Below are 16210 nucleotides of genomic sequence, written 5' to 3'. Positions count from 1 at the left end.
ATCAGAGATGTCCTATAGCATGCAGGGGACTGCTGAGGGAAGCTGAATGTCACAGTTTGTAATTTTAACTGCATCAACTGTAACTTTTATACTATAACAGTGGAAAGCCTCTGTTTCTAGGCAAAAATAAAGCCAGCCATGTGGAAAAAACTAGGCCCCAATAAGTTTTATCACCAAAGCATATATAAAAACGATTAAACATGCCAGCAAACGTTTTATATTACACTTTTATAAGAGTATGTATCTCTGTTAATAAGCCTGATACCAGTCGCTATTAAATCACTGCATTTAGGCTTAACTTACATTAATCCGGTATCAGCAGCATTTTTCTAGCAAGTTCCATCCCTAGAAATATGTTTACTGCACATACCTTATTGCAGGAAAACCTGCACGCCATTCCCTCTCTGAAGTTACCTCACTCCTCAGAATATGTGAGAACGGCAATGGATCTTAGTTACTTCTGCTAAGATCATAGAACTCACAGGCAGATTCTTCTTCTAATGCTGCCTTTGATAAAACAGTACACTCCGGTACCATTTAAAAATAACAAACTTTTGATTGAAGTTAAGAAACTAACTATAATACACCACTCTCCTCTTACTACATCCATCTTTGTTGAGACTTGCAAGAGAATGACTGGGTATGGCAGTTAGGGGAGGAGCTATATAGCAGCTCTGCTGTGGGTGATCCTCTTGCAACTTCCTGTTGGGAAGTAATGGATGATCCGTGGACTGGATACACTTAACAAGAGAAATGAGATGTACCCTAAGACTGGAACTGGCCTCCACGTTTCTATCCTATAATATTGATGTCTAAAGTCTTGCAGAAGACTACTAGATCTAGTGCTGTCCGATAGGTAGAAATGCTATCTTCTTTTGTGACAGTGATGCTAGTTGTGAACCTCCATCTGTGATTTTATTTCCTCTATGGACAGAAGTTAAGTATTTCAATCCTCTCTGCTACTGCAAGGTTATCGGGCTAAGGTCTGAGAAGACCAGCAATTCAATGCTGGCATGCATTGTAGTATGTTTTGCCCTGCAACACTGCAAGAATTTCCTCTTTTTTTCTTAAAGTTTAAGAATTTAAGGATGATATCTCTGGGAGCAGCTTTTTGTTTGGGTCATGGGCGGAGTGCTCTATGGGCTCTTTCTCTCACAATATATACACAGGAGGCGCAGAACAAATACTGTAGCTATCTCATTAAAGATGATGGGGTGATTGACTCTGCGCCCCTCTGATCCTGAGATTATTCCTCCTGCTACGATTTTCCAAATCTTCAAATCTATCCATTAGTGTATGAATCATCACAAAGTGATGCTGGAATTGTCAGGAAGATTGTTGGACTTCTTCATGGAGTCCTTCTTGCTTGGATTCAATTTGTACAATTTTATGGTCTAGAGCATTTAAGTCCTTGTGTAGCTCCCCAAATACATTTTTGACTTCTTGTATAACTTCTTTGATATCGTCTTTGGAGGAAAGTGTTTTAAGATATTCTTTAGTGATATAAGAAAGGGGTGAGGTAGGATCTTCATGGACTTCAGCTGAAATAGTAAGCCTGCTATACTTCGTAAGCTGCTGCAGGTGGAGTGTCAGTAGACCAGAGATATTAATTCATATTTTTGGACTGGGAGCTCTTATAGACCATGTTAGATTTTTTTTTTGGCATCAACCAGATTGGTCTGCTGTTCAATACATAAGCAAATACATATCAGAATAAGAAATAGAGGAGTAAAAATAAGGGTCAAGTAATAAGTAACAGATATTTTAGAAGGGTTAATAACCATTGGGCCACTGATTTCACTATGAATATATACAGGGTTATATCCCCCTCCATGACATGCAATTGTTTTTAGTCTGGCCCAATGGTGTTTTGGGCACAGAAATTGATGTCAACCCTGGCATAGGTGCTCTAATTCTAATATTAGAATAAGTAACTGATATTTTCAAAGGGTTAATAACCATTGGGCCACTGATTTCACTATGAATATATACAGGGTACATCCCTCTCCATGATATGCAATTTTTTTTAGTCTGGCCCAATGGTGTTTTGGGCACAGAAATTTATGCCAACCCTGGCATAGGTGCTCTAATTCTAATATTAGAATAAGTAACACTGGCATTGGTGCTGTAATTACCATTTTTAAATAAGCACCAGATATTTTCAAAGGGTTAATAACCTTTGGGCCACTGATTACACTATGAATATATACAGGGTAGATCCCCCTCCATGACATGCAATTGTTTTTAGCCTGGACCAATGGTGTTTTGGGCACAGAAATTGATGCCAACCCTGGCATAGGTGCTGTACTTCTCATTTTTGTGTAAGTAACTGATATTTTCGAAGGGTTAATAACCATTGGACAACTGATTTAACTATGAATATATGCAGGGTAGATCCCCCTCCATGACATGCAATTGTTTGTTACCTGGCCCAATGGTGTTTTGGGCACGGAAATTGATGCCAATACTGGCATTGGTGCTGTAATTACAATTTTTTAATAAGTAACATATATTTTCGAAGGGTTAATAACCATTGGGCCACAGATTTCACTCTAAATATATACAGGGTAGATCTCCCTCCATGACATGCAATTGTTTTTAGCCTGGCCAAAATGTGTTTTGGGCACAGAAATTGATGCTAACACTGGCATTGGTGCTGTAATTACAATTTTTGAATAAATAACAGATATTTTCAAATGGTTAATAACCATTGGGCCACTGATTTCACTATGAATATATACAGGGTAGATCCCCCTCCATGATATGCAATTGTTTTTAGCCTGGCCCAATGGTGTTTTAGGCACAGAAATTGATGCCATCACTAGCATTGGTGCTGTAATTACCATTTTTGAATAAGCACCATATATTTTCAAAGGGTTAATAACCTTTGGGCCACTGATTACACTATGAATATATACAGGGTAGATCCCCCTCCATGACATGCAATTGTTTTTAGCCTGGACCAATGGTGTTTTGGGCACAGAAATTGATGCCAACCCTGGCATAGGTGCTGTACTTCTCATTTTTGTGTAAGTAACATATTTTCGAAGGGTTAATAACCATTGGGCCACTGATTTCACTCTAAATATATACAGGGTAGATCTCCCTCCATGACATGCAATTGTTTTTAGCCTGGCCCAAATGTGTTTTGGGCACAGAAATTGATGCCAACACTGGCATTGGTGCTGTAATTACAATTTTTGAATAAGTAACAGATATTTTCAAAGGGTTAATAACACTTGGGCCACTGATTTCACTATGAATATATACAGGGTAGATCCCCCTCCAAGATATGCAATTGTTTTTAGCCTGGCCCAATTGTGTTTTAGGCACAGAAATTGATGCCAACACTGGCATTGGTGCTGTAATTACCATTTTTAAATAAGTAACATATATTTTCAAAGGGTTAATAACCATTGGGCCACTGATTTCACTCTAAATATATACAGGGTAGATCTCCCTCCATGACATGCAATTGTTTTTAGCCTGGTCCAATGGTGTTTTGGGCACAGAAATTGATGCCAACACTGGCATTGGTGCTGTAATTACAATTTTTAAATAAGTAACATATATTTTCAAAGGGTTAATAACCATTGGGCCACTGATTTTACTATGAATATATACAGGGTAGACCCCCCCTCCATGACATGCATTTGTTTTTAGCTGGGCCAATGGTGTTTAGGGCACAGCAATTGATGCCAATACTGGCATTGGTTTTGTAATGATCATTTTTGAATAAGTAACATATTTTCAATATTTATAGTGAAATCAGTGGCCCAATGCTCATTAATCCTTTGCAAATATCAGTCACTTATTCAAAAATGAGAATTAGAGCACCTATGCCAGGGTTGGTATCATTATCTATGCCCAAAACACCATTGGGCCAGGCTAAAAACAATTGCATGTCATGGAGGGGGATCTACCCTGTATATTTTCATAGTGAAATCAGTGGCCCAATGGTTATTAGCCCTTCGAAAGTATCTGCATTTTATAAGGAGGGTAGCTAGCATTCCCTACCTTATGTTTCTTTTCTTTTTATATACATTTTGAATTTTAATAAATCATTTTTATATAATTATTTTTAACATTGGGACCATACTTGCCTTACTCGCCTATATACTATCTACCACTCCCCAAGGGAGCCCTTGGCTGCATATACTGCAGCATCTAGTTAGCACTTTTTAGAATTCATCCCCACTGAGACTCGAGCGTATCTGGGTTCCTGTGTTCCTGCTATTGATAGGTCCATTGAACTGGGTCACTGTTGAATATCCAGTCTGCCTCTGATAGCACTGTCTGAGTGCTCTTCATAAATGTGAATACCCTGACTAGGGATATATACACTGACCCTACCTGGTTATACTACTGGTACACACAGGCGCCCTGTCTGTTTTCTCTCTCTAGACTCTGATGATATCTCGTTCCTATATCCAGGTTAATCAGTGAGCTGGTTCGCTGTTAAATATCCAGTCTGTTCCTAATTGCCTGTCTGAGTGCTCTTCTCAAATGTGAGTACCCTGATTAGGGATTATAGATGGTGAACATATTATATTATTACCGATACACACAGGCGGCTCTCTTGTTCTTTTCAAATTTTTAGTTATTCAAAAATGGTAATTACAGCCCCTATGCCAGTGTTGGCATCAATTTCTGTGCCCAAAATACCATTGGGCCAGGCTAAAAACAATTGCATGTCATGGAGGGGGATCTACCCTGTATATATTCATAGTGAAATCAGTGGCCCAATTGTCATTAACCCTTTGAAAATATCAGATACTTATTTAAAAATGAGAATTAGAGCACCTATGCCAGGATTGGCATCAATTTCTGTGCCCAAAACACCATTGGGCGAGGCTAAAAACAACTGCATGTCATGGAGGGGTATCTACCCTGTATATATTCATAGTTAAACCAGTAGCTGAATGGTTATTAACCCTTCAAAAATATATGTTACTTATTCAAAAATGGTAATTACAGCATCAATGCCAGTGTTGGCATCAATTTTTGTGCCCAAAACACATTTGGGCCAGGCTAAAAACAATTGCATGTCATGGAGGGGGATCTACCCTGTATATTTTTCATAGTGAAATCAGTTCCCCAATTGTCATTAATCCTTTGAAAATATCAGTTACTTATTCACAAATGAGAATTAGAGCACCTATGCCAGGGTTGGCATTAATTTCTGTGCCCAAAACACCATTGGGCCAGGCTAAAAACAATTTCATGTCATGGAGTGGGATCTACCCTGTATATATTAATAGTTAAATCAGTGGCCCAATGGTTATTAACCCTTTGAAAATATCAGTTACTTATTCATATATAAGAATTAAAGCACCTATGCCAGGGTTGGCATCCATTTCTGTGTCCAAAACACCATTGGGCCAGGCTAAAAACAATTGCATGTCATGGAGGGAGATCTACCCTGTATATATTCATAGTGAAATCAGTGGCCCAATGGTTATTAACCCTTTGAAAATATCAGTTACTTATTCAAAAATGAGAATTACAGCACCTATGCCAGGGTTGGCATCAATTTCTGTGCCCAAAACGCCATTCGGCCAGGCTAAAAACAATTGCATGTCATGGAGGGGGATCTACCCTGTATATATTCATAGTGAAATCAGTGGCCCAATGGTTATTAACCCTTTGAAAATATCAGTTACTTATTCTAATATAAGAATTAAAGCACCTATGCCAGGGTTAGCATCAATTTCTGTGCCCAAAACACCATTGGGCCAGGCTAAAAACAATTGCATGTCATGGAGGGGGATATAACCTGTATATATTCATAGTGAAATAAGTGGCCCAATGGTTATTAACCCTTCGAAAATATCAGTTACTGATTCAAAATAGTAATATTTGTATTGGTGCCAACTTATGCCCTTTTTTCCAGTTTGTATATCCAATTGTTGTATAAAGGGATTCCACCTCTGTGTAACTACATTATATGAATCATATTATTATTTAAATAAAACCTATTTTTTATTTTAAAGCAGTCTGACAAAAAAATTGAATAAGAAACAACTTCCATGAATAAGAAACAGAATTTCACGAATAAGAAACAGCTTGAATAAGAAACCAACTTCCTTATCGTCTCCATGAATAAGAAACAGTTTGGATAAGAAACCAACTTTCTCATCGTTTCTTATGGCGACATTGCATTTGTATATTAAGGATTTTAAATCTTTTTTACAATACGATCGATCATAAATTATCACGATTTATTATAAAAAAAAACACACTCTTTAAGAAAGAATAACAGATTTGTCGTAACCCATCAAATTATAAATTACATCCACAGATAATGTACATTTTATGAACTACAGTTAATCCATAAACAACTTTTTACGTATATTATATTGCATACAATATATACAGGGTACAAATTTAATTTCACTAAGATAAACTGTAGTATAAATTAACGAATCTGATTAATCAAAGTCCAGTCAATTAAATTGTGCATTAAACAAATCTCTCTATAACAAGAATCTCATTCGTACGCAATTATTATCTTTTTTTTAAATATTTTACAATGTATTTACTTGTCTATAAAAAGCCTGTTATATAACTACAACATTCCTTGAACAAAGTGTAGACATCGTAAAGACGATAAAGTTTATTGAAACAATATTGCTAAAAAAAATGTTTGCAGTTACTGGCAAACAATGGGCACTGAAGCCAAAACGTCATCAAGCTGCGGCTACGATTTTCCTGTAGAAGTGTGTCAATGTCAGCTGCTGTGCAGGAGGTATTTGCTGGAATCTAGACAGAGAGCGAAAAGGAGCCTGTACTACAATGAGCACAGTAATATTGAGACCCCAGCTCAGGTAGGGAAGATTATATTTCACAAACTATAACTAATACATTTATGCTATTACATTTTTTATTTAAATATGTGATGTGCTCTAAAGGTTTAGTTAGTAGACACCTTAAATGCGTTTTGTATATTTTTAAAGTGAATGGACGTTGGAAGAATTATAAATGTGAAAAGGTATTTAATTTTGTTGCTGTAAAATATATAAATTCATAATAATGACTGTATATGCCACAGTTGCCTGTAATGACAAACATAGTTACACAGAATACTGATACAATACAATTATCAAAATTTGTATAGCAGCAACAAATATGCAATTTTTGCTATTTTTCTCCACATCAAAAATGATCATTTCATAGATTAAGAAAATGTTCATAGATCCTTTTGAATTCTTGTGTTTGGTTTTGTACACTACTGTACTTGCTTACTATATCTATACAGATAACCTATCTGATTTATAATATTATAATAGTGTAATAAATCATACTTTTACTGAATATCCTGATAGAAATAGTTACAAGTGTAGTTTATGCATGCTTGTTGTGAGTTTTACTTCACCAGTGACCTCTAGAGTTCTAATGAATAATTGCACTATTTTCATCATGCAATAGTCCTGTTGTTAAGTTATGGTGAGTAATAGTGTTAGAGAAACTGTCCAGAGTAAATAAAATTTATATCTACCTAACATATTTATCCATCAAAGCAAGTTAGAAAAAAACAAATCTTTATCACTGCAAATTGTACCACTGAAATACGTTTATTTATGCATAAGTCACTTTTTACAGCTGAGGTCAGTACACATACAGTTAGCTGTTAGTACTAGTAAGTCTTCTACATTTTCCTTTTTTCTTATTTGAAAACAAGGAAATGTTTATACATCATCAATTTGTATTCTTATTTTGTTAGCAAAATATAGCTATACTTCAGAATGTTATTACATGTTATTGGTTACCCCCTTGAAATTCTCTTACAACTGCTTCCATCCGTTTCAACAACACTTTCACATCTTCAGTGTTTTCCACAAAACAGAATCATGTCATCACTTTATAAATATGCATTAGTTACACTAATCCTTAATATTTCTTGAGTTGACTCCAGACTATGGCTGAGTTTCCATTGAGGTTGTAAAGTCTGGAAACAGGTGGTAAAAACATTTATCTCTATTAAAGTCTATGGGGAATTTTTATGTTACGACAGTTTCCAAACTATACCACCTCAATGGATAATAGGCTTATGCCTCAACTATCTTCATTTCCCCTGATGTTCAGTCCTTGGTTAAATCCTGAACTATCATCGTAATTAGATCACCAACATTTGACACATACTCCCTTCAGTCTATGATAAATGCCTCTATCAAACTCATCTTGTGCTGTATCTTTGTTCTTTCCCTGTTGAACCCCTTTAGTGCCAAAAATCATTATAACCCTAACATACAAAGTCTTCATAATTACAAATACTCTCCCACCCACCCCATTTATTTTTTCTTTCCTCCTTTTCTCTCATGACTTTCTCATGTTTTCAGTTGTAGTTCTGTGAAATTCCTTGCCTCACTCTGAGAGACTTGCCTCAAGCTTTGAGTTTTATGCATTCCTTTTAACACATTTGTCCAGACATGCATATAAGATCTCTGTGATATTTCTTCTTCACTCCCTTCATTTGTTTTCATATATTTCTCACACATGACCTTTAGTATCTTGGATTATCTGTCCTATAGACTACCTTGCATACCCTGCTGGTAGGCCTCAAGTAGTAACTCACAGGCATGGTCCTCTACCCCTTTACAGGTTCATTTTATATGGATTTGTTTTACAAACATTCCTTTTGGAACGGAGCCCTTGTATTAACTGAAGGTATAAACTGCCAGAGAGCAAATATCTGGTAGTTTGATCTTGAGGCCAGCAGTTCTGTGCAGCTTTTGGGTGGTGCTTTAGCCATGTGTTTAACCTCTCTGAGGGGGTTAAATATATAGTTGCAGGGTCAATAGTGCTAAAATTATATGCTCTAATGAATGAGAGCAGGTATTTCCCCCCCACTTTAACGGCCCCTTAAGGAGAAATACTGATATTAGTGTTACAGCAGAGTAGTTATTGTAAATGACAGTAAAGTGAGGGCCCGTGCACCAATATTCAAATACCATGGGGCCGAATTATCTAGCTCCGAATGGAGCTTGATGCCCCTGTTTTCGCGCAAGCCTTAAGGTTCGCCAGAAACAACAGTTATGAAGCAGTGGTCTTAAGACCGCTGCTCCACAACTGGTCCGCTGCCTCTGAGGCTGCGGTCTGCAATCCGCCCGATCCTATACGATCGGGCTGATTGACACCCCCTGCTTGCGGCTGATTGGTCCTGAATCTGCAGGGGGCGGCATTGCTGCAGCAGTTCTGGTGAACTGCTTGTGCAATGTTAAATGCCAAAAGCATATGCTGTCTGCATTCAGCGATGTCTGTCGGACATGATACACTACAGCGTATCATGTTGGACAGGCATTGATAAATTGGCCCCCATGCCTGCTCAGAGAGGTGGTGGTGTGTATTACTTCTAAATACATCATTTGTATCTTACAAACCACTGCTGACTCTCTGAGAAGGTGTGGTGTTTGAATACTCTCTCTCTCTCTCTCTCTCTCTCTCTCTCTCTCTCTCTTTCATTTAAGACCAAGTAATGACATTAATTGTTTTTCAATTTTTATTTGTGTTATTAGTAGCTATCATTAGAAAGGAAGATGAAAATAATACATATTTGCTGACAACTCTCACCTTCTGTTTCAGGCTGAAGTACTTAAATAGATTGCAAGTAATTATCCAACATCTGGTAAGTACAGGGTATTTACATAGTTATAGTTAGATTACTGTTTTTAATGACATTTTTAATGCATAAGTTCTGCTAAAGTAATAACATAACATTTAATATTCTGTGTTGTCACACTGAGAATGTGTGACAGACAAATTTGCATGCCTGTAGTCTACTGCTGTAGCAACAGTGTGTCGCTCTAACACTCATCGCTTTTATCAGAAGCAATTTAGCAAGTGACAGTATATTGCAAACTATGCTTCTGATGGTATTTTAAAGTGATGGTAAACTTAACATGTTTTAAATTCAGGTCCGGAAGCAAAGCAATTTTTTACAGGGACTTTAATTGATTACTTCTAAAATGCACTGTAACTTACTTTTTAATCTATTCGTGCCATTCTTATACCCCAAGCTCCGGTCACCCACTTCAAAAATAATTTTTTGGTAAGCTAACAGTTCAAAATGGACACAGTTCAAGCCATTGGGGTCAATTTATTAATGTGCGAGCGGACATGATCTGATATTGCGGATCATGTCCGCTGCACATCGATAAATGCCGCCAGCATACACTATCGGCATTTATCATTGCACCAGCAGTTCTGGTGAACTGCTGGTGCAATGCCGCCCCCTGCAGATTTGCGGCCAGTCGGCCGCTAGCAGGGGGTGTCAATCAACCTGATCGTATTCAATGGGGTTGATTTCTGTCCGCCGCCTCAGAGCAGGTGGACAGGTTATGGAGCAGTGGTCTTTAAACTGCTGCTTCATAACTTCTGATTCCGGCGAGCTTACACGGGGCATCAAACTCCATACGGAGCTTGATAAATTGACCCCTATATCTTTAAAAAAATATAAGTTTTGAAGTAGGGCGGCTGAAGCACAGGTGATTAGAATGATACGGCTAGATTAAAAAGTAAGCTACAGCGCATATTTATGTCATATTGCTTAGATTCCGGACCTGATTTTTAAACATAAAGTTTACTATCACTTTAATGAACTGGCACAATTTTCAAATACACATGAAATTCTGGCCTGTATCTGGCCCTGCTATCTTATGCATATTATTTCCCTTTGACTTATTATCCATGCGCACTAAAGCTACAGTCATTTTCTACCATATAGGTTGAATGTGATATAACAACTATTGATCAAGCCCAGCTATTTGTCATAATGTGTTTTCTTTCATAAAAAGCAAGGAATATTAAGTATACATAAAACTAAATGTTTTGCAGCACAATAATGTCTTTACAGAGTGTGTATTTTCACAATTATTTTGGAAAGGGGCTTAATGTCAGTGCCAGCATTATATACCTGTTTGTACTGTTTCCATTTTACTGGAATATATGAAATCCCTTTGCCATATTTACACTGATTGGACTGCTTTAACAGCAGTCTATTTTTTTTCTCTCTCGCTCTCTTTCTCTCTCTTTAGTAGAACTCCGCTACCCGCGTTTCACCCGCACTGCAAACTTTTACTCAGGCTTCATCTGGCCTGTATAGTCCATAGTAATTGGTCAAGCCTATTTATTCACATCATTCCCTATGACGCATATGGGTGAAATAACTTTATTTAGATACATTGTTGCAGCGGTACTAAGTCATTCGTCTTAATCAAAATACAAATTTTCAATATTAATGACATTGTGTATTTTTACCCTGCTATTCAAATTTAGACAATAATAATTCAATGCTATTACCAATGATATTCGTAAATTGACAGCAATGGCAGGCTTCAGTGTAAATAAAGGTACAATGTTTATATATACATTAATGACTGAAAGAGCTATTTAATTCTCCAAAAAGGGGGCTTACATCAATATACTCAAACAGACTTGTCAATTATATTGAAAATAAACATTTTTATATTCCATTAGTGTTGATACTTTGTAAATAAAATACTTCAACGGGTTCAGGGAGGGATTTTATCCATTATTGTGTAACACTTTATAACTTAGACCCAGTAAAATTAGTTTCCTGTAAGTAACATACTGACTAATCTATTATTATATTTGTTACCATTTAGCTAGTATATGTAGAAGAAACGACTTTTTCGGTTTTTATACATTTTTATAGGAAGGGTGCATAGTTAATTTCTTCATTCAGGCCACTAGGATTTAGTGCTCTTAAGTTAAAAAAAATCCATCTGCATTCCTTTTGCAATAATAGCTTATCAAAGTCACCTCCTCTCCTCTTTAAATCTAATTTCTCCTGACCCATGAATTTTAGTTTATTTTTAGTACTCTCATGAAAGATTTTAAAATGACGTTACCACACTGCTGGTTTCAATTTCATTTTTAATATCTCCCTTAAGTTCTTTAATGCGTTCTTTTAGCTCCCTATAGGTTTTTCCTATGTAATACATAGGACAATTAAAGAATACTATCGGCTAGATTACGAGTCTTGTGTTATGAGTAAAAAAGCAGCGTTAAGCCTCATAACGCTGCTTTTTTACTACCGCTGCTATTATGAGTCTTGTAGGTACAGCTGTCCCGCACACTTTTTTGGCCTTACCGCAAATCAACTTACGCAATTTGCGTATAGTCTATTTTTAATGGGACTTCCATAGCGCCGGTATTACAAGCTTTTTTTTTTATGCCAAAAAGTGAGCGGTACAGCCTATCCCGCAAGATTCGTAATGCATTCTAAAGTCAGTAGTTATGAGTTTTACACTACAAAGCTGTAGCATAAAACTCATAACTAAAGTGTTAAAAAGTACACTAACACCCATAAACTACCTATTAACCCCTAAACCGAGGCCCTCCCGCATCGCAAACACTAAAGTAAAATTATTAACCCCTAATCTGCCACTCCGGACATCGCCGCCACTATAATAAACATAATAACCCCTAAACCGCCGCACTCCCGCATCGTAAACACTAGTTAAATATTATTAACCCATAATCTGCTGTCCCTAACATCGCCACCACCTACCTACATTTATTAACCCCTAATCTGCCGCCCCCAACGTCGCCACCACTATACTATATTTATTAACCCCTAAACCTAAGTCTAACCCTAACACCCCCTAACTTAAATATAATTAAAATAAATCTAAATAAAACCTACAATTAATAACTAGATAATTCCTATTTAAAACGAAATACTTACCTTTAAAATAAACCCTAAGCTAGCTACAATATAACTAATAGTTACAGTGTAGCTAGCTTAGGGTATATTTTTATTTTACAGGCAAGTTTGTATTTATTTTAACTAGGTAGAATAGTTATTAAACAGTTATTAACTATTTACTAACTACCTAGCTAAAATAAATACAAATTTACCTGTAAAATAAAATTTAACCTAAGTTACACTTACACCTAACCTTACACTACAATTAAATAAATTACCAAAATTACAAAAAAAACCCCACTAAATTACACAAAATAGAAAAAAAATTACAAGATATTTAAACTAATTACACCTAATATTATAGCCCTATCAAAATAATCAGGACTAAAAGAAATTGTAGCAATCAAGAATTCTACTATAAACATGCCAATGAACTAGAGAAACGACTAATAGACAGGGGACACAATAAGATTCACTTAAACAAGATAAAAAATGAAGTAAATCAAGAAAAATTCTTACATATAAAAGATTCCACTCAAAAACAAACCCATACAGATAAAGTGTTTTTTTCCACAGCCTATAGCAATGAATACAACAGTATCTGTAGGATTATAAAATCTAATTTAGGCATATTGTGGGGTGATAAAAGTTACATAATATTCTTAAGAATAAATTAAAATACGTGGCAAAAAAAGCACAACTTTGCAAAACAGACTTACTAGAGATTTTTCTAAACCGGCCAAACCTACAAGAAATTGGTTAACCCCAAACAATGGCTGCTTCAGATGTGGTATTAAACCCTGTAAAAATTGCACACACATTGAAGTCAGTCAGACTTTTACGTCAACTGTCAATCAAAAAACTTTCAATATAAATTACTGATTAAATTGCAACTCTACTTTTGTAGTATATCTTATTGCATGCAAATTTTGTTGGATCCAATACGTAGGTAGGTCTACACGTATGGCAAAAGATCAAATTAGAGAACATCTATTATCTTTAGATCAAGATCCACCTAAAACTCCTGTTGCGAAACATTTCTTAACACATGACAATCAATTGACACATTTTTCAGTAAAGATAATTGACCAAGTTCCCAAAAATCTTAAGGGAGGAGATAGATTGAAGGGCCTAAATAGAAAAGAAGCATTTTGGATACTTACATTAGACACACGCAAACCCAAGGGTTTAAATTCTTTATGGGATGTAGATTTATATACAGAATAATTGTTATATTTATATATTATACTTACTAGTTATACATTGCAAGACATATTTAGTTCTACATTTCATCATATTCATTAATTATTTAAACACATGTTGTAAACTAAATTCTTAACCCAAAGCAAAGCTGTTACATGTTTTTGTTAGTTTTACATAACTAATTTCAAACAATATTAGCCAAAATAGAAAGCTATTATTCGTGAATAGTTACTCAGAAGTAAAATGGTGAGTTAGCATTAGATGCAATAGTTCATTACAATTTAAGTAAGGTCTTATATATATGAATATTAAATAACAAAAATAAGTAAAAAAATCAACTTTGTTCAATTCATTCGTGGAATACAGTTTTTTGTTATTAAGACACAACTTTTTACATTATTGCATTCCTTTTTGTATTTTGCATATGAGAACATCAATATATATATTTCTAGTTCCAGACGTGCATGTATATGCAATTCACAGAAAAGAACTTAACTTACCTTTAGAGTGTTATCCATTATGCAAAACATTTTTAGTTTTTATCATTGATTTTCATATATATTTTATTACATTATAATCATTAATATAATTTTGTTATTCAGCATCAAAATATTTATTAAATTCATAGGCTAGGAAATTTAGAATTTCAACACATTTCTTATTTCCTTATTTATGTTTTTTATTCATATTATTGAATTTAATGTATTTTTTAGTTTTCTTAATATGATAATAATTGATGCCTATGTTTATTCAACATAATTAACTTAAAATTATGTTATTTTGAGATTTATTTTATTATATTATTTCTTATAGAAATAATGATGTTTTGTTTAGTTTTAGCTAAGTTATATTATAATAATATGTTATTTATAAGGCAATTATTGTGCATGTATACTAAAATATAAAATAATGTATAGTTTATAATGTGATTTAAATGTTATTCCAACAGTGTTCCATATTCACATATAAACTTTTTTTATGTGTACATGCACAATATACATTTTTTGTCTTAATTGCGCACTTTTAGTTTTTGGTTTACTCACATCTTCTGTTTATATAGCCTATACATTCACATTATTAAAGTTGTTAGAATATATCTAGCAATCTATTAGTTACTTACTAATAAGTCATAGAAGGGTTAACTAGAACCAATCATCATCCCTATATATTCTTCATCTGTTAACACATACACTTATCTCTCTGACGAAGTGTGTTTGCACACACGAAATGCGTAAGAGGCCTATTCTTTTGCACCTGCATGGGTTCCATTTTTGTTTTTGTACAAGTTCTGCACTATTAAATAAAAAAAAAAATGTAATCTGCCCTCGACTTGGTGACTGTCTTCTTTGTCGTTGCAAAATAACACCCCCCCCAAATAAAAAAAAACCCTAGCCTAAACTAAACTACCAATAGCCCTTAAAAGGGCCTTTTGCGGGGCATTGCCCCAAAGAAATCAGCTCTTTTACCTGAAAAAAAATACAAACAACCCCCCCAACAGTAAAACCCACCACCCACACAACCAACCCCCCAAATAAAACCCTAACTAAAAAAACCTAAGCTCCCCATTGCCCTAAAAAGGGCATTTGTATGGGCATTAAAAGGGCATTTAGCTCTATTGCGGCCCAATCCCTAAGCTAAAAATAAAACCCACCCTATAAACCCTTAAAAAAACCTAACACTAACCCCTGAAGATCCACTTACAGTTTTGAAGAGCCGACATACATCCTCAGCGAAGCCGGGAGAAGTCCTCAATGAAGCGGCAAGAAGTCCTAAACGAAGCCGGGAGAAGTCTTCATCCAAGCCGGGAGAAGTGGTCCTCCAGACGGGTAGAAGTCTTCATCCAGGCGGCATTTTCTATCTAAGATGCGGTGATAGAAATCAATGGGGCTGCGTTACTGAGCTTTACGCTGCTTTTTTGCAGGTGTTAAACTTTTTCTCAGCCAGCTCTCCCCATTGATGTCTATGGGGAAATCGTGCACGAGCACGTACAACCAGCTCACCGCTGACTTAAGCATATATAGGTACAAGTATATAAGCACTCAGTGGACTTTAATCAACCAATAATGGTTGATTAAAGTCCAGCAAGTGCTTATATACTTTTTATGTTTATCTATACCCATATAGCACACCTTTTGGAGGTGAGAGTGCATACATGTGGGGAAAATTTTTATATAAATAAATATATATATTATATATATATAGAACATACTCCCCTATGTGCAGAACATTGTAATGTGAAATATTTACAGTAAATACATAGTTAAAACATTTATTAAAAATTAATATTGCATAAATATGCTTTTTCATCTTTTCCTGTACTTGACTGCAGAGCGTTTT

At 35.4% G+C, this 16210-nt stretch overlaps 1 protein-coding gene across 1 annotated transcript in view; it reads left to right on the top strand.

Annotated features, from left to right (window-relative positions):
• Positions 1-6684: 6684 nt before the first annotated feature.
• The window catches only part of HIBCH (3-hydroxyisobutyryl-CoA hydrolase), a gene marked incomplete in the record, with an annotated part of 371527 nt that continues 362001 nt past the window's right edge, over positions 6685-16210 (top strand). Inside the window, 2 exon segments of the mRNA XM_053698615.1 lie at positions 6685-6827; positions 9583-9625. Coding sequence (XP_053554590.1) covers positions 6796-6827; positions 9583-9625 — 75 coding nt within the window.

This window comes from Bombina bombina, chromosome 1, assembly GCF_027579735.1.
Source record: "Bombina bombina isolate aBomBom1 chromosome 1, aBomBom1.pri, whole genome shotgun sequence".
Classification (NCBI taxonomy): domain Eukaryota; kingdom Metazoa; phylum Chordata; class Amphibia; order Anura; family Bombinatoridae; genus Bombina; species Bombina bombina.
Note: the sequence above shows the minus strand (reverse complement) of the source record. Positions and strands in the feature narration are given on the sequence as shown.